Raw genomic sequence first — 23616 nt, forward strand, 5'->3', positions numbered from 1 at the left:
GACATTTCTGTTGCATATGTTGCATTATAAGTCTTAGCAACTAAAACTGTTTAGTGTTGCTTTCTTACAACCATTGTAAAATGTTCATTTCTAAACTTAAGTTTAAGTGTTTAGCTGATCCCATTAGAACTTGAACTATTCAAATGTTTGGAAATGGTCTTAAAAAAGATTCCTGCATACACCCTATCCTTTCTCATGGTCCACACACACACACACACACACACACACACACACACACACACATACACACACACACGCACGCGCACCATTTGGGGTATCAATATCATGGCAGAGTGTGTGACTGGAAGTTCGCATTAGCAGCCTGGCTGTTAAGGTTCAAGTGAAGTGCATAACTTCATAACTTTAGCTTTTCCCTCCACACAAACACACAGGCACTCACTGTACACCGGGTTGTGAAGCTGCATAGTTTTCTACTCCCAAAGTTGAACAGAGGGTTTGTTCATGTGCTGGGTGGTGCAAGGTTTGGGGCACTTGGGACCTCCTCTGCACTGGCATATAAGAAGCTGTTAGTGTCGTTGACCTATTCCCAGACATGCTCTATATTCCTCGAAAGACAAAAATAAATTCCCTACTTTTCCAGCACCAGGTTGAACCCTTGACCGACAGACAGAGAAGAAGAAGCGCTTTTAACTTGCAGGCATTTATCAAAACAGTTTTTTCTTGCTATCAGTTGTTACAGCAGATACATATAAAAAAAAACAGAATGTAAAAGTGTAGTGTATTAAAGAGGATTTTTTATTAGTCCAATCAAAACAAAGAAACTTCATATAAAACATGTATACTGTCAATAGTAAAACTGTTCAGAACTGAAGACTGAACCTGAGCACTTTCATCACCTGAGGATCAAATGTCTTGTCATATAAGTTGATTGTCATGATTTATTGTTTTCAGATTAAAGCAACACACCTGTTTGATATGAAACAAAAACATGATAGTAGTAAACTACAAATTTTTCAAAGCAGGTGATTACTTCTGCACAGTTATGGTTCATTTCTGTCTTTGGTCCAAACATCTGGAGATCACATCTTGACTTAAGAACATACTGTAATGTAGTATTACTCTTATGCAGTATGTCCAACACCTAGATTGCATACACAGAATAAGCATGTAGAACACCAACTATTGTACTTACTAATACATGCACACAAACACGCTCACATTAGATAACAAAGTTAAAGCTGAGAAATGGCATCTTAAACAAGATGCAACTGAGTGTAAAAGTAAAAGGTACATTTATGATCATTTCACAGTGATATCCAAAAGTGGATGCCCTGAGATTTAAAAAGAACAAAATATAATTGAACATAATAAAAAAGCTTTTAAAAATGAGAAATAAGGCACTTCTTTGTTAGAGTAAAACACTATATTGTTTGGATCATGGGAATTAGATATCTTTCATTGTGTGTTTAATCAATATGAATAAATATGTTATGTTCCAGAAAGAGATGCAGAACCACATATGATTACTGTTTCAGAGAGGTAACTAAATCACAGTGCATATATGACGTGCTCACTCCTTTTTTTAAAGGATAATTCCAGTTTAGTACGACTTTGTTTTTTGCATTTTTGTCGCAGCACCCTTAAATTATTTTTCTGTTGGTCACCCTTAAAGAAATAAAATGTCAACAAACATCTTATTTAAAGTGTTTTTTCCCATTTTTTTTCAAGAATCCACTCAATCAATGGTGTTACTACTTCAGTTTTTGGAAGCCATCGTTTCCTCTAATTCTTTCTTTTATTTTTCCCCAACAAAGCTGCTATGTGCGTCAACCTCTCTGGTTTTCCAACTCAGGCCTTGGCTTCATGTTGTTTCATCTCCAACGTGTCCTCAGCATCTTTAATGCCCGGGGTTGAGTTCTTCTTGCTGGGCTCGCGTCCCAGAGCTTCAGCCTCTTCCAAAGTGGTTGTTAGAGGTTTTCCCAGGGTCTCAGGCAAGAACAATGTCAGCAATCCAATAACAAATGCCAGGATTCCCACGATGAGCTACACAGGGAGCGTGATGAATAAAGATATAATAAATTGGGGCAAAGATAACAGCATTGACAAGGTAATTAAACATTAAATAATATCTGTTGTTCTGAGAGAACAACCAAAAAGAGAACATGTATACCTGAGGTAGGTAGATCCAGAAATCAGCCAGGTACACACAGAAGGGAGCCACCACACTGCCAACACGGCACATCATGCTGCCACTACCCACTGCCAGAGACCTGGAAGAAGATCATACACAACAACAGCAACATTAGAGAAGACAGATTCAGTGACATCGGGGTACAGACATGAGAACACAATTCCTGTTTAAAAACTCAAGTATCCGTGACTGTACCGATCTCTCCATGTTCAAATCTCAAATCAAAACTCACATCTTCAGATCTGCTTTTAATGTGTAATTACTGCTATGTATTTTAAATGTTGATGTCGTGTTTTTTTTTATCTTATATGTACCTGTAAAAAGCGTTTTTGAGTACCTTTTAAAAGCGCTTGATAAATAAAATGTATTATTATTATTATTATTATTATTATTACTGTACTATACATTTTTCATCAAAAAGAGTTTCATATCTGCGGCTTTGCATAAACGACTGGTACGACTGTCCATTCAAACTACGTTTCTTGGCTTTCTCTATGTTTCTGACATGAAAAGTCACTGAACTGGCAACTTTAATGTGCCCATAATGATATTATGTGGAAAGGGGTAAATCTACAAAAACACATTGATGGGAAAATACATGAACTACTAAGTGTTAAACACAGCAGGGGACAGGAGGTGAACTGCTCAAAAAACTGTCCTCAGTAGATTGATTAGCACGTCTGGTACCCGAGTTGATTGATCAGCACGTCTGTGTTAACTGTAAACCCCCATCTCGTGTGAACAAAGGAAGACTGACCTGGAAGCTCTTCATGACTTCCTGTCCTTTGAATTAGGTATAAATACTGAGGCAGAGACAGTTGCTGAGCAACACATGGCAGCATTACAACATGTGTGTGTGTGTGTGTGTGTGTGTGTGTGTGTGTGTGTGTGTGTGTGTGTGTGTGAGTTTGATCATCCTTTGTATGTATAAACTCAGCTCCTTCTTGCAAGAATATAGATTAAACCCTTTCATTTGATTTGGATCCTGACTTCGTGGTGTTATTAGGAATATTTTTCCAACACACATACATACAGTGTTAATGAAACTCATAACTCTTCCTTCGTTGATTATTTATTATTAAGTGCAAAAGAGGTTTAACCTCTTAAGGGGTGGGGGGACTTTACTCGAAAATACGATAAACACCTACAAACGACATACCCAAAGTATATTGAAAGCTGCTCTTCAACCATTTGCACCAGATGCATGATTTTGGTCTCATTCAAAACTCTCTTATTGTTCTTGCAAAACATTGATTAATCACTCCAAGTGCTTCTGACACTGAGTAATAGTGGTCTGAATTTTAAGAAAATACACTCCGCCTGAAGTTTGTTGTTGAAAAAGGTGCCTGAAGATGGGTATAGCTGGTAGGTATGGACTGGAAAACACAATAAACACATAGAACCAAGTCTTATGAAGTACAACTTCCAATTATTACACAGGTTTTTCTAAGAATAACACCAGGCATGCACAAGCTTTGCATTTGGAGATATTATAATATTTATTGATAAAAAGGACATAAATAACTATTGGCCTTTACTATAAATAACTATTATATACCCAATTATCCCTGTCAGTAGTAATGACACAAAGTAAGGGAAGTGTGTTTTCTTTGTATTTTGTCATTAATAAATACAATTATGAAAACAATTACAACATTTTAAAAAATAAAGCATGAGTGTCAGATGTCTAACGATTGAGCAGTTCATTGGCTACATAATAAAATAGTCTCCGTTAGACTGGACTACTGCAGGCTCCGTCTGTAAACAGAAGAAGAGGGCTGGCACTTCCTTATCAGGTTGACACTGATTGGCTTTGATGGCTGTAGAAATCGAATGGAAGCTCCGATTGGCTCAGACCAAGTGTCAATCGAACGCCTAATGCCCCCTCTACACGAGGCCATCAGCTGTTTGACGGCGCATGCAGAGGGACTAACATCTGCTCCGTGTGAAGAAAAACATCTCACAGATGATTAGCTGATTTCAAAGATTGCAACAGCTGCTCATGGGCTTTTATCAATGTGACTATGTTCAAGATGGAAATGTTTTGTACTGGAAATGATGTGTGGACATCGACAATGAACCTGTCTGTATGAGTTGAACTTCTTGATAGACATGTATGTATGTATTGCTGTTTCGCACTTACCTGATAATGGTTGGGTAAAGCTCACAGGTGTACAGGTAGATGAGACCAAAGGCAATGGCAATGGCAAACTTCCCCGTCATACACAGAGCGATGGCCAGGGCATCAATGTCCTGTAAGAAAAGGGGGATGGTGGGGATAAAGAAGTCAGTTGGCGAGTGGGAAAAACTCTCATGTTTATCGCGTGTTGCGTAGTAAAGTAAACAGAAACTGTTTTGTTTTGAAGAGCAAAATTCCCTGGAAGAACCCTAAATGATATTATGTAAATAATATGTCAGCTGATTTCATCAAACACTTGACCTTTGACCTTCAGACCTTTCATTAGACTACTGACTCTCCTAATGGTCGAGCTTTAAACAAGAGCACAGACTCTCTCACGTCACTCAATGAACTGGAGTTCATGCTCATGCTGAGCATAAGTGATCTAATAAACTGAAGGGATGACTGCTCCCACAGTCACTTTAATGTAGTTCATTGTTATACTTTTGGTACGTTGGAACCACATAAACAAAACAATTTATTTTCACGCATTTATGCATGTGTTTATACTGCAAGTATGTGTGGAAAAAAAAGAAAATATCCAAAGATTTTATTATAGATATTGATTTACAGTACATACGTATCTGTATTGGCACATATTTCTTGGTATTGGAGCCACCCTTTGCTCCATGTCATCCCCTCTCTCTCACCCATTCCTATCTATCTTCAGCTGTTCTATATAATAAAGGGAAAAAATCTAAATAAATAATCATTAACAAATATATATTGACGTCCTGCATGGCCTGTTACTTGCCATACACATCTTTAAATGGCACTTACAACTGGACAGTGTGCGTATGTGATGCATGTGCATGTGGAAAGTGTTCTTGTAAAGTGAGTGAATATATAACACATACAGGAATGTTTGCTGTCCTCTCTGAGCTGATCACTGGTAACCTTATTTCTATTACAAGTAGTCCTGTGCAGATGCCAGATTTGCTAAAACGCTATACTGTCTAGTACAACCTATACTTGTTATATTTGGACAAAATATACAGAAAGGGGTAAGTAAAGCCACTGAAATAAGTAAGGCTTGAGAGAGCTATTACGGTAACTCCCTCATTAACACCACACAGTGTAGCTATGTAGGCAAACACAGCATTCAAAAGCAAGAGCACTCGGGGTAGACGCTAAGGGAGACTGTTACAGTGCTCCTTGACACAGAATGAGGTTTTAAGTGCAATGATTGCATTACAAACCTTCAGAAACTTATGAAGAAACTTGCTTAACAAGAGTGGATAGAAACCCAGAACAGAAGATCTTTAGTGAATTTAGTTAATGAAAATATGAGGTTCAGACATTATCAAAAACCCACGCACCAATGGCCGAGGAAGTATACAAAATGTCTGTACTGCATATACAATGTAACTTTAAGAGTGCAGCAACTAAGAGGGAAGGAAGAGAAGATAAGTTATCCTTCTCATAATACTAAAGACTGCCAAGCTAGCATTAGCTAACTGCCTGTGAACTGGTCTCATGGGATAAGAATAGAATCCATTGTACGTTGGTCCTGACACTGTATTCTACTGTGAAACTCTTATAGAATATAGCTAAAGTATGTTTGTCCATGTAGTTTAGCAAACAAAGTCACATGCACTCTGGTATATGGAGTGTATGTAAGCCTGCAAATGGAGCTTCATTTAGTTGTGTCATCCTGCAGAAGTTACTACAGTGACACAAACAGAGTGAGGAGAAAGTCAAAGGATAGCTAGGCAGACGACTCGCTGTCCTTCTGTCTCCAGGCTGTTATTTTTCATCTCACCTTTGCTGACCGCTCTGTTCAGAATGGCTTTCAATGTCAAAGGTCCTATTTACTTGGACATTATGCAGCAGATGTTTGTCAAGCCAACTATAAGCAGCACTAATTCGGGTCAGCGCTCAGAAGACCCATACTAGGAACTGCATGTGTCGTATATCAGGGTTCAACAACAACAGATCTAAAGGCCCAGACGTATTCGAAGATAAAATCTTTTTAAATAGCCTTATATTACAGCCGACTCCTGTTTCTGCCGTTTCTTGAAGGGTAATTTTCTTGCAGTGAACATGACAGAATGATTTGTGTGGCATCTAGCCAACTCTTCTAAATTTGGGGACAAATATGTATGAAAAGGTTTGTAACACAATTCTTGTCGCAAACTTGAATTTAGTAAACTAATATTTATGACTTTTGTTACGGAGCCAATACAACTTGTGTTGTGTTTATAGTTTATAGCCTCTAATAAATAAAAGTGTCCATGATGGAAGAAATACCAACACATTCTGTATCTCTCTCTCACACACACTCTCTCGGTACGTACAGCAGGTACCACAATGATGAGCATACAGGCGACCCCGGCCAGGAGCAGAGCTGGGGCACAAGTCTTCTTCCTGCCAATCCGATCCATTGCAAAACAGCCAACCAGATAAGAGGGGAGCTCCACTGCACCTAGAAAGATGAAATCACAGCAGCTGTCGGTCAGTGGTCATCGTGGAACTGGAAGACTGACAGCAAGACATTCTATCTAGGGGACCTAAATAACCGGCATCTACAATGTTGGTGAAGCTCAGCCTCCCAAATGAGCTCTGCTCTATGTCCTCAAATGACCTAAATGGGGATTATAAATGTTGTAATGTGTAAAGGAAGCAAATTAAATCAGAGGAAAAAAGTACATTTAATAGAAATACTGCATATCAACTGATGAATTTATAAAAAATGTAATTCCCATACATGACTAGTGTATTTAAGATGTGCATTTGTGAGAAATAATAATAACCTGAAAAAGGGAAACCCCCCCCATTGTTTCAAAATAGCATTAAATGAAAAGTTCCGTTCAAAATCTTATTTTCTTCATCAGAAGACGGAACAGATGTTACACAGGCTCACTTGACTATAGTTCCAAAAACAGAGCAGTAAACAAAGGGAAGCCAAACTGGAGAACAGAAATGACCTCACCGTCTTCCCAACAACATAATATTATCCTAAGTAATATAGATGAACATTACAGTTTATAATGTAGAGCATAAACGTTGCCAAACATCGCTGAGATTCTCCAGTTTTAAATAGCATCCTGCTAAACCTGGCAAACAGCCTCATTGCGCACACACTGATATGAAGAAAGAAAGAAGGAAACACATGGACACAAACCCACGCTGCAGTTAAACAAAACACATGTTGTAAAGAAAGTACGGCTCTTGTCAACAATCCAGCTACAAAAACAAATATAATTTAACTAATATTTAACTTTGGATGGCCTAAGCAGGACGATGTTGTATCATTTTGCCGGACCATTAACACCATTTCCCTCTTTCTGTTCATGCACTTTCACGCTCATCAGCCAAACACTTACCAGCTAGGAAGAGGTTCATGTACTGGTTTCCTCCTAGGTTGACAGAGCCCAAAGAGAAGACGTAGTAGCCCAGGCTGCCAATGAACCAGATGGCCCACACTGTGCACGTGCGGCCCGCCATCCTCCAGCTGCCGAACAGATCCAGGATGGACAGCTTCTTCTCGGACGGCGATGGCCGCTCCTCTGCCTCCTCCTGCAGAGCTTTGCCATTCTCTATCTCGTCTGGCTCCAGGAGCTCGTGCACTTTCAGCCTGCAATCAAGGCCATTGAAGCGGGCTATCGTGTCCACCAGGGATTGAGCGTCCTTGTAACGACCCTTGGCCATCAAGTAAAAGGGCGTTTCCGGGAACTTCCAGCAGAAGAGCAAGAAGGGCGAGGTGCATATGGAGAGGATGATCTGGTAGATCCACCAGACCCGTACCAGGTAACCGGTCAGAGCCACCACCATGATGCCGACAGCAAAGGCCGCGTGCACGTGCATAGAGGTCCATGTGCGAACCTTGCTCCCAGTGAACTCGGTGACGTAGACAAACACCACCACGAGGTAGCCGCTGGACACCTGCCAAACGCAAAGATGGGAAGAAGGAAAGAAAGAGAGGAGATGCATAAAAAGGATTAGAGTTGTCAGTTGCTATATAGGCTCCTGATGCAGGCGTTTGAAGTTGCAAAGGTCATTTGTTACAAAAGATTGCTTGATTCACAAAAGACATTTTTAATATACAAGATTGCATTATTGACAGTGAAATGCATTTACAGTATGAGCACTTTGCGTTAGTACTAGTACATTTTCTTGAACAGCAGACGCTGCGGCCACAAGAAGCAATTTTGGATAAAGGTAAATGCTAAATGTAAAAGTAGCACAAGTAGAAAAGAATCATAAAATCATAAAATGCAGGTCATTCCTGGCACAGTCTGACTGGGTCTGGAATGACCTGCATTTTATGATTTTATGAGCAAAACACGCTGAGTTTATTGAACTGATCAAGGGTGAATTATATCACGTATGAATTCAAGTATTCATTTTTGAAAGAAATAAAAGGTTCATTTGGTCTTTTAAAAGTCATGCTTTAAAGTTGAGAACGAGCATTACTGCTTGCTCTAGTGGTTCACTGGATGAACTCCTTTCCATTTAGATGCATATACAGTTCAATACCACAGGAAGATTTATAATGCGCAGTTATATGTTGATGTAACTGCAACATACACGCAACATGTTGAATGTTGTTTTCTTTGTCTGATCTCCTAAATTGTGTTTTTTTTTTATCTCAGTGTAAGACATATGGCAGTAATTAGGTGTTAAGTCCCCGCTTATTAGACTGAGTCTGCACTATGTTTAGTGTGGCTCTGCAGTATAAGCCTTCACTATCTGAGAGTCTGATTCTATGTGAAAAACAACAGCTGTAGCTGGGCAGGACTGGATGTGGGGGGGGGGGGGATGAGTAGTAGACGGAAAGTGTCGAAACAGTGGACAAACTGTAAGGGCTCTTTCAGCACAACTTTACTGCCGTGCGAACTGTAATGACTCCCTTCCTTTGCCTTGTAAACATGTTGTTTTATGTGTACATAGAGATACAAAAACAACTTAAAGACACTCTTACTTTCTTCCTCTATAACCGTTAATCCCCTTGATCATGAATAATGTGATCAAATGATGGTCTAACGTCTGCAAATGTCTTGCATTCCCTTGTTAAATATGACTGTAAATGATTATATTTCAACGCTTATTAGGGTAAATACTTCATTCAATTTCACAGTTAAAGTTAGACAGTTTTAGTAAGTTATGTTCTTACTATACACAGCTGGAGAAAACATGCTTTGGTTTGGTTTGTCACTGCAATATGACTAACAGCATGTGGTATTCATAGAGAACATAAGCGATTGGCTAAGAAAGGGTTAGGGTTAGACACATAATGAACCTAAAAAAGCACAGAACGCAGAACGTGGAAAGTAAGGCACCTCCCTTGTCTCATACTGGCTCTGGGTGCAAGTGTTAATAGTAATATCCACATACATTGATTTGTCACGCATGGATACACTACCACATTTAGTGCACACACACACACACTGAACTCACCATGGCAAGGAGGAAGCGGAGCACCACAAATATATAATAGTTTCCAGAGAACGCTACAGACACCCCGAGTCCAAACTGAAAGAGGCTGGTGAACATCAGGATCCTCACGCGACCAATTCTGTAGGACAGAGAAACAGACAGACAGACAGACAGACAGAGTCATTGAGCTAACCTGAAGTTAACATGTAAGCAATGCATTGAATAAAGGATCATTTAATTGTCAAAGTTGTGTAGGGACTTTCAGTTGCAGCAGCAGTCCAATATAATGCTGTAGTCAACAGTTATTACCAGACCAACATTATGATGTAGGCATTGCATAGCATATAACATATTACATCAAAAGTAAGTTATTTGTTTAAGCCACTGAGGTTCAGCATTAAAATGTTAACTGTGATACTAGCAACTAGTAGTTAGTCGACTAATTGGTTGTTTTCTCTGGAAAAACAACAACATTTAAAGTGATTCTTTGAGGAGAAACTCAGTTTTACAGATCTGTCAATCAGCATAATTGATGAAACAACAAAATAATTTGCCTGTTCGTCTACTAAGAATTTCATTAGTCGAGGACAGCCCTACGAGCAACCTTTTGCAGTTAAGAAATCATAATACTCGCTGCAGCATTGTGCGAGGAACCCTTCACTTCAAACTTTACAGATTTGCCTCAATTCTACCTGAACAACATCTAACACCAATATTCTCCAGCTCTGTGTTAAGAGTACCACATGGGGACCAATACTTTGACAATGCTGAGCCTGCAAAGGCACCAACCATTAGTCATGGTGGATAAGACCATGGATAAAAACACAACACCAGATACAGTGAGGTGTGAATTAACTAACTAATAATAACCATTGCCATTAGCACTTCATCCTTAAACTTATTAGATAGGTGGAAGACATCTTTCTAAATGCTGATCACTTCAGTTTTGACTGAACTGTTTGGCTAGGTCACCTGATCTGCCGAAAGTGTGCTCTAATCTCTTCTTCCTTCCTGTCTGTCATACATCAATGCCATCATCCACACCAACCATCAATTTTTACTGCCTGACTGTCACTCTCATCATACCTCTCAGTCCTGCGCTCACATATTAACAACCACTGAGCATGAGAGACGACAGCATCATGTTTAATGTTGAGGCAGAAGAGCTACGGTGTCTCCTGAAGTTATGACTACATGTGTAAAGGAATATAAAGGCAGGCTCTCTCAGCCACATTCTGTACTACTTGAACCTGTGCTCGTTTCCATGCACACGTGAAAAGAACTTCCTTATATGGTGAAACTCTACTTCATGTGTCTTAAAATGTGTCCTCCCCTGTTTGAATAAGTACCCTCCCTCTCCTCCCCCTTCCTGCAGCCCCTGCTCACCTGTCAGCAATGTCCCCGAACAGCAGTGCTCCAATCAGCACCCCCAGCATGAAGGTTGGCTGACACAGCTTGGCCAGCCACTCTCTCTCGCACACCAAGTCCCAGTCCGTCACTATGCTCTGGTGAATTTCAGTGTGGTCGTAAACAAAGTTCCCACTGCACAGTTTCACTGTTTTGTTGCCATTAAAGTCGTAGGTAAAGTATTGTGGGTTGATGCGATGGGCGTAGTGGCAGCGGCTGAGCTCCCACTGCTCTCCTTCGGCCGTCCTCACCACCAAGGGCCCAGTCCCCGCCTTGAAGATCGGCAAGATGTCCTCCAGGCTAGACGCCGTCAGGTTACCATATAGAATATCTGTGATGTTGCCGGGCCCACTGCACACAAAGTTTGGCGTCTGCACTAAGAAGACAGAGGCCAGGTAGTGGATCCCACAGGCTACGGCCTGTAAGACGGCTGCAAAGTACAGACATGCCTGAAACCTGGAGAGAAAGAAAATGCATTATAAAGACGCTGAAGAGGAGATTATGAGGGATTTGTTCTCCCATTTAACAGATAACTGCAAAAAGGTCACAGTAACAATTAATGCATACATTAAGCTCTTCTCAAGTGTGTAAAAAAACAGTGATTATTTCAAACCCAATCAGCATCAATTAATTGGATTTAATAGAAATGTTGAGCCAAGCTGGACAAGTGAAGTAGTCTCACCCTTGACCTTCACATATATTATAAATGATTGTGTCTTGAAATGTAAATTGTTCTTTTCAGGTACAAAACAAGTGTTTGAAGAAAACTACAAAAGGATAAACTGCACAAAAACCATACTAATTGGAAGAATTTCATTTATTCAGCACTTTTTTTAATTTAAGGGAGAAACTGGAAAATTTGGTAAAAAGTTCAATTGTCGCTTTTCTTTTCTTTACTTTACTTTTCATGCAATTCAAAAAGAGTGATAGAGATACTGTAGTTCCACTAACAATATAAATAATGTAGTTATCTTTCAAATATTTACAGAGTTCACATAAGTTCCTCTGAGGCTCTTAGTAAGCACTTAGTACTTAGTAAGCATTTAGATGTGGAAGACCAAAACGTTAAAATCATCCAAAGTAAGTAATGCAATGCAGATGGCATGAGTTAGTGTTTTCAAAAACGCATACGTAACATGGAAATAAAAAATACTTCAGACGTTGAGGATTGACGATTCAAAAGCTACCCAACTGTTGACGATACTAAAAAAAATACCCCCAAATTAATTCACAGAGCAAAGTAAATATGCCAATACCTTTTGAAATGTCCGAGCTCGTCGAATATTCTCTCTACGCCGGTCATTCTCTCACGGTGAGTTTGTGCGTCGTGGATCCCGGAGCGTCTCTCTCCCCAGCGGGTAACGGATCAACACAAAATAATAAGCTGTGACTTCCACGGAGCGGAGTGAGGGTAGGAGGAGCGCACATACATTTAAAACACACACACACACACACACACACACACACACACACACACACACACACACACACACACACACACACACACTTACATGTACACGCACGCGCACACAGACCCAGGCAAACGAGGGGTCCACTTTCAACGGCTAAAACAGCGGGAAAAAACGTTCGATTTTGGGACGTCACAGAGAAAGGTCGCTATTTAAACACAAATAATGCATTCTAATGTGTTGTTTGAAGTTTTGTTTTCTTTTAATTATTTTAAGTGAATTAATATAAAGATAAATCCAATTGTTCTGTCAGTTTTTTCTGACCCATTCATATGGTATAATGTATAATGTAGACAGTATGTTTATTCTGTTGTAAATAGACTGCCAAAGGGCAAACACTGGACTTCTGACATCATGGAGCCATATTTCTTCTGAGGTGTTAGCCCTGTCAGATCAACCTTCTCAAAAGCCAATGAAACAAGCAGCTGCTGAAAATATGGCCCGCATTTACAACTTATTCATAGTGGTAATGAGCCGCTGAGTTCACAATCTTCACAAGGTCATAGTTAATCACTAAACCAACAATAGGCATCTTTGTTGTTGTCCCCCTTTCAATTTGTTTCACTCAATTCAAACTAGAGCTGCATCTAATGCCTGATTTGTATTGTTGATTAACGGCAGCAGGAGGGGATATGGCTGCCATGTAAAAACTCTCACATCAACAAGTCTGAACCATGAAGATTATGAATACTGCAAATTGAATTACGGCGTGCTTTTAAAATAGATTGGTGGCTCAGAGCGTATCAATAATCAATATCAATAATTCTGCCCATTAGTTTCTTGATTAAGCGATTAATCGTTTGGTCCGTGAAACATCAGGAAATAATAAAGAGATGTCCATTACACCTCCCTGGAGCCGAAAGTGACATCCATACACAGCTTTGTTTAGACCGAACCCCAACAAATATCCAGTTTACTTTAATTAAGACAAGGAAAAGCATGATTTCTCAAATGGATGGAACGATGGAATCAGGAAATATCGAACAGTTAATCGATTAATCGTATTAGCTTTACTCAAAACGCAGAAACATGATACGAAACATGAAATGGTGGCCTGAGTTGTGTGTCTTTGCGTGTGTGGGTTTAATGAGTATAGTCTGTAACTGCATATAAGTCTTCAAGGGTAAATCAGACCTTTTGGGACCCTATATGCGATACAGTATACAGAACAAGTTGACATTGACTCTTAGGATTTCTTAGATCAGACAAATCCCCAAAAACCCACAGGCTAATTTTTAACACAAAAGCCGCTTGTGATCAAGCCAACCTCTCTGTGAGTCCGTGTCTGCAAGTGTTCCTTTTGAAGCTTTTGATTAATGATTGATATGCGCAGTAGATGTGACTGTATTGACTTAATGCACCTTGCCTCGTCTGGATTCAGCAGGACTGCAAACTGTGACACTGTTTGCTTTTGCTGTAGCGCTGATTCGCCATCTGCTCCACGTCGTCCGAAGGGAAATTATCAAACGGTGGAGTTTTAATTGAAATAGGTAATTTTATGCAGATGGAAACTTTATAAACAGTGTGCACACTTGAAATAAACAAAGGGTCTGCTTTTTTAATACTCAGTGTTTCAGGTGTAACATTTAAACATCAACAAATCATTTAACACACACTATTGATTACCACTATTTGATCTATTCTTTGGAAGATCTTTTTGGAAGATGTTTTGACACAACTTTCCGTTTCTCTATAAGATATTTATATATATATGTGTATATATATATATATATATACACACATTTATATACACACATTTATATATACACATACACACATACACATACAGTTCACAAAGTCTGATAATGTAATATATATATATATATATATATATATATATATATATATATAGAGAGAGAGAGAGAGAGAGAGAGAGAGAGAGAGAGAGAGAGAGAGAGAGAGAGAGATATATTACATTATCAGACTTTGTGAACTGTGTGTGTATGTAGTATTTTTAAAGTAAACACTTCACCTGCTCCTGTCTCAACTGGCTGCTTCCCTCCGAGCAACAAGTTTATCTATAACTCAGTGTGTTTTTCAGTTAGCAAAAAAACAAAACACAGAATAATCTATTTCATTCCGGCTGTATCCAGTTTTACTTGGTGTGTTGTGAAATCTGCATACACCACAGTACATACAGTATATGAGGCCCTGCTGTTTGTTTACATGATAGAGTCATGTAAATCCCACCGGCAAGTAGCCTGCACCTCTTTATCTTGAAATTATAACCCTAATAAGTAATGTAATGGAGGCTCAATTTACTTTTGTCCATCGCCTCTAACACCTTTTTTTGTACTAAGTATGGGGACCAACAGCTGATCTATCTACGGGCTATAAAACACTCACACAAAGTATATCTAATCTGCTACTAAAACAACACTTTTTTGACACCTTGACTGAATGATTTGAGCCATATTATGTCATGATAAAGACGTTCTGCCTATATGATCAATCATCTGTTATTATCAAAATCAAACAGTAGCTAACGTCCAAGTAGCACAATGCCCTTTATGGTATTTTGTTAACAGTTCACAGTCGGCTTTTGCCTGACCTCTGTTTGATCTTTGCACTGAACTCTGTGCACACCTAAATAACGAGGGGCCAATAGACCAAGTTAACATGATCTTTGCTCTCTGGACCTTAAGAGAAGAAGAGAGGAAATGAGAAAAGGAAACAGATGTGCAAATATCCCTGCATTTTATGTGGTGTGGTATTTTCAATATGCTCATTGAAATCATTGCAATATGTGTAATTCTGTGCTCTGCAGAGAGGGGGAAAAATCTCCTCTGTTCAATCTGAAAAAGCCACAACAAAAAAAAAAGTTTCTTTGTGTGCATGATACACAACATGTGTCCGACATTCCTAGTCATTTTGTTCATTTTATCAGGATGAATCTGGATTTGCGTAGGCACAAACAGTCATCACTTTCAGGCACACATCGCCACTCTGTGCTGTACATGCACACGTGTAGAAACAGAGAACCTGAATGTGGCTGTGCTTAATGTAAACATTTCTGCATGAACCTTCAGTCACTTTATCAGGCTGCATTCTTTCCCTATACTCTCATTGCTCTCAGTAACATTACCAGTTCAATTACCATCTGATTTGTATAACTTCAGGCATTCACAGACCCACATTAAATTGTAATCCATTCCATATGGCGCTGACGAGTGTTCATGTCCAACCACTGGATGGCAGTAGACATGAACATATCTGGCATTACTCATTCATACACCGTCAGGACTGTTTTTAATCCCGGAAAACTGCAATAAACTACACATACTTTTTAAAAGTATCCAACTATACAATTCCCAGCTCCCAGGAGGAGCGCAGTGCATAGTTGTCATCACTAACCATATCCAACTAGCATGTTGTGTTGTCCATGGTATATCCATAATGTCACCCTTTCTATATACCTCTCTCCAAACAAATGTTACAAAGACAATTTACTTGTGAAACCGATCAGACAATACAACACGATCATAACATCCAACGCATGTACCTGAAAATGCTCTCATTAATAGAGAGGCAGGGGAAGTATTCTTTTTACTCCAAAGAGGGCAGTAGAGAGCTTATTATAAACCAATTATCCAAACACAAAAGTTTGTCATAGATTCTAAACATCAGAAAGTGCCTTATCATTATCCAGCATTATTATATAATCCCCCCCCCACACACACACACACACACACACACACACACACACAGTCAAAACTGTTGTGAGCAGGGCTTTTCTGAGTCCAAAACTAATCCGCTTTGTAAGGCATGATAAATGATGTGTCCTCTTTTAGTCTAAAATATCAATATTATATTTAATAAACGGGCCACACAAGAATGAGCTCTGATTATTAATTTGTTTTGAAATAAGGGTAGATTTAGTGGCAAGGTTAATGAAGTAACTTGTGACGATAATAATGCCAGCGTTGGCTGACAAATAGATTCTTGGAGAATTATTGCCAGGGAAATAAACACAGAAGTTAGTTTCAGTAAATTGCCAGAGATTGCCAGTAACAGGAAGATTCATTCAGGAATGCATCCTGTACTGGAGGAAACACTTCTAAACTATAAGAGTAATGAATAAATATTGCAATTTCTTTGGTATGGCAGCGTGGCACATCATATATTATTTTTCAGATCCCATTTTCTTACATTTTGCAGCCATAACACAAGCATGCAAATCCAGGCTGAGCTGTTGTGATTGGTGAGAGCGCCAACTTCTTCGCAGATAAGAGGGACCGGTATGGGCCCGTGGTCCAGACCCTGCCCTTATCCAGAGTTACACAGTAACCCGAGTTTGTGGGGCGGGAGATGCAACCAGAGGGAGGGAGCAGAGCAACAGAGGGGTGCGTGTGTGTGATATAAGCCTGACAGAAAGAAAAAGAAGGCAAATTAAAGGGGCGTGTGTGTTTGGGAAAAGAGGGATTTGAGAGTGTGAGGAGGGAGTTCCCAAAGTTTTCAAAGAGGGCGGCACACATTGTACTTTTGAATCTGTTCGCAGAGCCTCATGACAGAACACTAGCACACACACACAATCATTCAGGTTAAGATGCAGGCTCACACATGTGCGATGATTCAGGAGCAGTCGTGTCTTTGACATGTTGATATTTCATTAACTTGCTGCTCCTCGTCTTATGGTGGACTTCGGACCTGAAGGAAAGGAGAGGCTGGACGAGAAGAGAGGAGAAGAGAAGGACAACTCTTTGACAAGAAGTAGAGGAAGAATGGGATAAAAACAAAACTTCCAGTTGGGGAGATGGACTGAGGCGAGACAGAAAGGACAACACAGTAGATGGACATGGGCAGAGAGAGACTCACCCTGGGATTGCTGCTGCGTGTGGGTGTTCTGCTCACTGCTGTGTGTGTGTGCGCTCATGTTTACCTGGAAATGGGTTGGCGGAGAGCACCTGCACCCCTGGGACGTCCCACCCAGGCTAGTCAGAACTGGGGCCAACTAAGCAGAACCAAAGCAGAAGCAGAGGAGCAGCACAGAAGTGTTAAAAGGAAAATCTCCTATGTTCGAACACTTAAGAAAGACAGCCAGGCTAGGGAGAAGGGTGAAGGCAGAGAGGAGCCCTCACCACCTCTCCGCCCACACAGAAAGGTATGTTTAATAACCCCCGTCAACTTCTGAGTTCTTAATTGCTGCGATTAAGATTCTTGTAAGGTTATCTGATCCTAAATCTGCATAGAGCGGCTCAATAAGGAGCTTTCACTGCGTCTCTGCGAGTTACTGGCTTAAAGCTCAGTAATCCCAGGAGGGTGATGAAGGAAGAACAGGCAGCAGAATCAATGCATGGTCAATGAGCGCCTCTGAGATGCTTTGAAGTTGAAAAAGAGAGTTTTCGCACCAAGGTTTCTGGCGGCTGCAAAGCTCCCTGCATTTTATTTTTTTTGATGGATGTATACGATTTAAACAGGTGTAAGTGTAACCCAAACTACAAATCAAACCAGACACTCCCCTCTGGCTTTTTCGTATCAGTTGCAAATCTAACAAAGAACCATTCAGACGCAATGCCTATTGGAGCAAACACAGCTATCCACATACACAAGACACACATACACACTCCAGGGGCTTGACTCTTGACCTCTGAAGGGTGTGTTAAAGCACCGGCTTAACAAAACTGCCACCTCCCTCTTTTTGTGTCTCTTTATGCCTTTTATTTTTTCCCCTTTGAGTCATCTCAGCTATTTGCTCCAATCTCTATTTTGTCATTTGATCTCTCCATCCATCCATCTCCCTTTTGTTCCCTCTCACTTCCTTTTTCATTCAGCCACCGACCACCAATACACACACACACACACACACACACACACACACACACACACACACACACACACACACACACAAAACATCTGTTTTTCTTTGATCTCTCTTTCAGTCCCCTATTTCTTCCTCTCTACTGATTTTTCTTTGTGTTACTTTGGGGCAGGAAATGCTTGTGTTCGCTGTTGTCTTTAAATCTTTAATGACTTAACTTGAGGCTAAGGAGCAACAGTGCTTGAGTTTTAAATGTTGTTTTAAAATCACTGCAGGGCTATTATGCCACATCGAGAGATGGGCACTCGTGCACCATCAATATTACATGCCACCATATGCTCACTCTTGACACAAAATTTGTCACATAAGATGCCCTGAAGGGGCCCTGATGAAATGTCTGTGTCATATGCTGCAGCCGTTTAACTCTCTCCCTCTTTCTTTTTACTTACACCTCTTCTCGCTTTCTGTTGCTTTAGGCTCTCATTTCGAAGATCACTGCTGCTCTGTCATGTTACCTTGTCCCCGTTCTTCCTGCTCTCATCCTTCCTCTTGCTTTTTCATCTCTCGTGTCGGTCTCAATTTAAAACTTCAGTCTCGCCTCCCACTTCTAACCCATATTTCTCTTAGTTGTTCTCCCTTCCTCTAGCTTATCTCTCTCGCTAGCTCGCTGCCTGCTCCTTCCTCTCGGCACATATTCATGCAACGCAGAGGAAATAATGGGCTGGAAAGCAGGACTATTGCTCTGCAAGGAAGATGACAAGACTCTAGTGACCCTGATGAATAGCAATGGAGGGATACAAGAGAACATTCCTATAGAAGCTGAGAGGGCAAGGCTTAAAAAAAAAAAAAAAGCCTGTCAGCCAGTAGCCTGCACAAACACCGGGGGAAATTAGCTTTAAAAAGCCAATCAAAGCTCCAATTGATTTCCGAATTTCTGGATAATATCAAGGGGTTTGAATAGCCTGAGTTGGTATTCAGTGAGTTGAAGTGTGCTACTGTAAATATTGGAGTATGCATTCCTTCTCCCATGCGAGGAGTTTAGCGTGCCATTTAAAAGGGAAAGCATCAGTTAAGGCCTAAAGTGATCAAACGGTTTGAAATACAACATTCAGTGTTATTTTGTATTTCCGTTACCTTGTCTTGATGTTTGGCATGTCAACCGCAGTATAACTGTTTCCTGCTGTCAACACATTGCGGAAAGATCTAAGTTTCATGTTGCTGCAGTGCATAAAGAGAACCAGTTAGCTGCACCTCACTGTTATCTATTTATGAGCTGCTGTGACTCTGACTCAAACTAAAGAAACGTTTTGCAACAGTCATGACCACGTCTACAGCGAATAGATGAGCAAATGTAGCCACTGTGTTGCATTCCCAGAGAGATGGAGAGGGAAGAGGGGAGTGATGGAAAGATTCTCAATCTTTTATTGGTAAATGTGGAAGCTAAAGTTGAACTTCAAGGAGCGCCCAGGCAAAAATAAGAAAACAAACAGAAATAAAAACCACAATACTAAATTAAAGCTGCAAGCAGTGATGAAAGGCCCTCGCTCTTGTGTGTGCCAGCCACGGTCTTGTTACAACCACTGCACACTGAACGAGTACACGTTTATTTTGTCTGGATGTCTGAATACTTGTCAATTTTGTGAAATTTGGAGCGGATCGGAACGCCTGCCGCACGAGTACCGCCATGACTTTGGCTCAATACTTTTGTGCAGATGTCACCAGGCCTGGATTTTTATCAAGCAGGCCAAGTTTGGAGCAGATCAGACAATGATGAAAGTGAGGTTACGACAACTTCCTGTTTCATGGTGACGAACGCAACAGTCAAACTGTGTATCAAAACATGCATGTGTCTTCCTACATGTCTTTAGACTTCACTGACCCAGTTTAAGGTGGATCTGATTAACTTTGTTGAGAAATTACTTAAAGTCTGATAGTTGTTGATTCCTTTTGCCAGTAGGTGGCGCTCTCACTCATGCTCAATATTGGTGTCTGGATTTCCTTCAGGCTTCTTATCAAGCACGTGAAATTTGGAGCCTGATCGGAAAAAAGTACAGTGAAGTTATAACAACTTCCTGTTGCGTGGTGAAGAACGCCACGTCTTTGCGAAGGCGTTTCACGAAAACCAGAAGGCTTTGCAATTAATCATCACACATGTCTTACGGTCAAACTGACCAAACCTGAAGTGAATCCATGTCTGTGGGAGAAGTTTTGAAAAGTTTGACACACAAAAATAAATGTTAATCATAATGCTTAACACATTTACATAAAACACTGACCTTGGAAACAATCTCACCTCATCACAACTTTTCAACCTGCACGTCAAAATTAAAACATATATAATTTCTCACATACGTTTAAAATATTATGGTTATTGATTCGAGTGATTTTGATATAAATGAACCGGTCATGAACCATAAACCAACTGTATTTCACGAATATATAAAATGTTACAGTGTCAGTACATAACAAATCTAATTATTATTATTCATCCAATATAATCTGTACGGTTGATTAAAGGCAAAAACTTGTACCGTGGTTGGAGACACGCTCTATACTCTGAGAAATGTGATTAAGATGTGTCACCTGTTTATGGTATAATGTGCGTATAGAGTTTTATGTGTGTCTCAGTCCTGATTCAGACGTGAATAAAACTCCATACTTGTCTTGTTACCAGCGGCACTTCCATTTCATCATAACAGTAAACAACCTTTTCTCTTCCACATTACCTCGTTGATTGAGGACATGTGTACGGCATGCCAATGACTACAAGGTGACACAGCTTCACAAACGCAACGCCAGCTTCTCTGTTATCTTTGCTGCATTTTGAAAGTTCAGGATTTTTAACCTTGAGGCTTTGAGCAAAATGAAAAGAAAAATATCATTAAGAAAGGCATCCAAGACACTGTAGTGTAGATAGGTGACAGGGCAGACTGTTGCTGACAAATCATTTCTCCTTAATAGCGCGCGTGTGTGTGTGTGTGTGTGTGTGTGTGTGTGTGTGTGTGTGTGTGTGTGTGTGTGTATGTGTGAGACAGCCTCAGGGTTTGTTTTAGTAATAACCAATCTAAAGGAAATCTAATCTCTTAGCTGCCAGACATCCACATAAATACACTCACACACATCCTCTTTAATCATGTACCTCTTGCAGGATTTCTTCCCCACTGGGAAAAAAGAGGAGAGGGATGAGTTGGTAACTTATAGACATACATGAAATGTGTTGGGCCAAACAACAGCAGCAAGAATAAAGGGAGAGAAATAGAGGAAGATAGAGAAGAGCAGAAACAGCATGCACTGATGACTCAGCCTGCTGACTTTAACACAGTAATAAACAGACTAATGCCCCTAAGTCACAGTGTAGCACTCCAACGCATTTTCATCTCTCCAGCTGAAAAGACGAATAGCTCCAGAAGTCACCAGATGACTCTCTATGCTATCCTCCTACGCTCACCTACTGCTATTGGTGGGAGAGGAAGCCTACCTATGATGTATAACCTGAAGTCTTTCTATGAAAAATGTGGAATAAATACATTACAAACACAAAAGTCCAGGCTAGCAGCTGTGTGAGGCTGTATAGGCATAGCGGTGCTAACAGTGCTATAGTACCCTGTTCACCATCCTAGTTTGGTCTGTTAGCATGCTAACATTTGTTAAGTACCACAAGTATTGGGCAATAATGCATTACTTTGTAACGCGTTAATAATCCCACGTTACTTCAGCGATTTAGGGGTTGACTTGTTTGCCTTCTTACCGGTTTGATGGAGGGTTAATATCTATTTGGTGTCAGGGTTTCAGCTGTTGGGACGCGAATAGACGACACCAAGAAAGCAGAAATACACTAAAGTTGTCTTATTTATATGTTGTGATTGCTAATGTTTACTCTCTAAATTATATTCAGCAATCATCCGGTTTAGTTCACATTTGGAGGCTCAGGGACAAGACTTCAGTTATGCCAACGTCTTGTTTTCTCTTTCTTTTAAATTGATTATGCTAGATGGCATAAATATTTTTACCAATTCCATGGCAGCCCATTCCTTAATGTTATGCAACTTCCTGCTTCCCATCTTAAGCAACCTTATGAAGCTAAAACACTGTCATTACATGGTTAGGCAAATATAGCAACGGGAACCGTGTTTTGACCCTGCAGTGAACTGCAACAAGTGTCTCATTACTCCTCATATAGTCAAACAACTTCAAAGTCTGCGACTCTCCTTGCCAGTGAAAACAGTCCTGGAAGAGGAAATTGCTGCTTAGAGCAACAATTGAGACAGGCTTTTCTCAAATATGAGACAGCATGTTCCCATAAATCCTACTGCTTCCTGTCAAAAAAGAGAATATTTTATATATATATATATATATATATATATATATATATATATATATATATATATATAATATGTCTACACCCCGGTGCTACTCTGCACATATTTATTTACTCTCACTTTTCTGAAGACAATATGTTCAGTTAATGCCCGGTCACACGTATCCGTATCCATATCAGAAAAGTGAACATATAAAGATACGCATGTCTAACCTATTGATATCGTATCACTTACTTATACAAAATGTATTAGACGAATGACCAACAAATGCATAATTTATACACAAATATGGCGTATACAAAATATGGGCAACACGCTGGTGTACGTTGATATAAGGTAAGTTATAAGTAGTATTCTTTAAGAGCTCACTGTGTTACGCTGGGGTGCGTTGTTGAACGCTGATGTTTTGAGCATGTTCAAAATTACCGGACGTACCCGACGTGTGCTTCATAAGATATGCAGACGTTACGTTACGTGACGTTAGACATACGTGAATACGTGAATACGGAATACGTACGTGAATACTTACCTACGTAAATATAGTACGTGAATACCTACGTGACTACGTTAGAGGTATGTTAGATATAGGCTACGTCAGCTGACGGTGAACCCTACAGCCAACGTATTGATAACGAGTGGATACCCTATTCCTACCATATGTTAAGATGATGCCTGACGACGGAGTAACTTATTAAACGTGTTTCTACAGTACAGCTAGCGTTCAGCATGTTAGCCGTTCTCCAGCATCAGCATGACGTGAACCAGATGGCACTTTTCCAGCTCCGTTGGCCAGACGCTCTGATACGTTTTAAATAAGTAAGTGATACGATATCAATGTTTGACATACGTATAATAATTTGTTATGTATACGTCATCTACAACACCGCTGTGGAAAAGTTGGACGTATTTTGACTCTGACACATTTTTAGCTAATTTTCATATATTCCTGTCAT

General features: G+C 40.0%; 2 protein-coding genes across 2 annotated transcripts in view; one reads left to right on the forward strand and one right to left on the reverse strand.

Moving 5' to 3' along the window:
• Positions 1–746: 746 nt before the first annotated feature.
• On the reverse strand, positions 747–12563 carry slc22a16 (solute carrier family 22 member 16). Its single transcript, XM_029425692.1, has 8 exons — positions 12374–12563; positions 11097–11573; positions 9732–9849; positions 7658–8216; positions 6629–6756; positions 4296–4405; positions 2132–2231; positions 747–2004 (listed from the first exon to the last, which is right to left on the reverse strand). Exons 1-8 carry the CDS (start codon positions 12418–12420, stop codon positions 1810–1812), a joined length of 1734 nt encoding a protein of 577 aa, XP_029281552.1. The 5' UTR covers positions 12421–12563; the 3' UTR covers positions 747–1809.
• A 4534-nt stretch (positions 12564–17097) lies between these two features.
• mettl24 (methyltransferase like 24) overlaps positions 17098–23616 on the forward strand; it is a 34537-nt gene continuing 28018 nt past the window's right edge. Inside the window, exon 1 of the mRNA XM_029425297.1 lies at positions 17098–17687. Within this exon, the coding sequence (XP_029281157.1) occupies positions 17376–17687 (312 nt within the window). The 5' untranslated portion in view covers positions 17098–17375. The remainder of the gene's footprint in view (positions 17688–23616) is intronic.

This window comes from Cottoperca gobio, chromosome 24 (genome assembly GCF_900634415.1).
Source record: "Cottoperca gobio chromosome 24, fCotGob3.1, whole genome shotgun sequence".
Lineage (NCBI taxonomy): Eukaryota > Metazoa > Chordata > Actinopteri > Perciformes > Bovichtidae > Cottoperca > Cottoperca gobio.

What these genes read in the sequence shown, in the direction of transcription:
- slc22a16 (XM_029425692.1), bottom strand. Translation starts at nt 12,420, where the DNA reads ATGACCGGCGTAGAGAGAATATTCGACGAGCTCGGACATTTCAAAAG. An exon ending in TTCGGGGACATTGCTGACAG is followed by an intron (nt 9,850 to 11,096) that starts GTGAGCAGGGGC and finishes TCTGTCCTACAG; the next exon opens with AATTGGTCGCGTGAGGATCC. An exon ending in TCTGGATCTACCTACCTCAG is followed by an intron (nt 2,005 to 2,131) that starts GTATACATGTTC and finishes CTCCCTGTGTAG; the next exon opens with CTCATCGTGGGAATCCTGGC.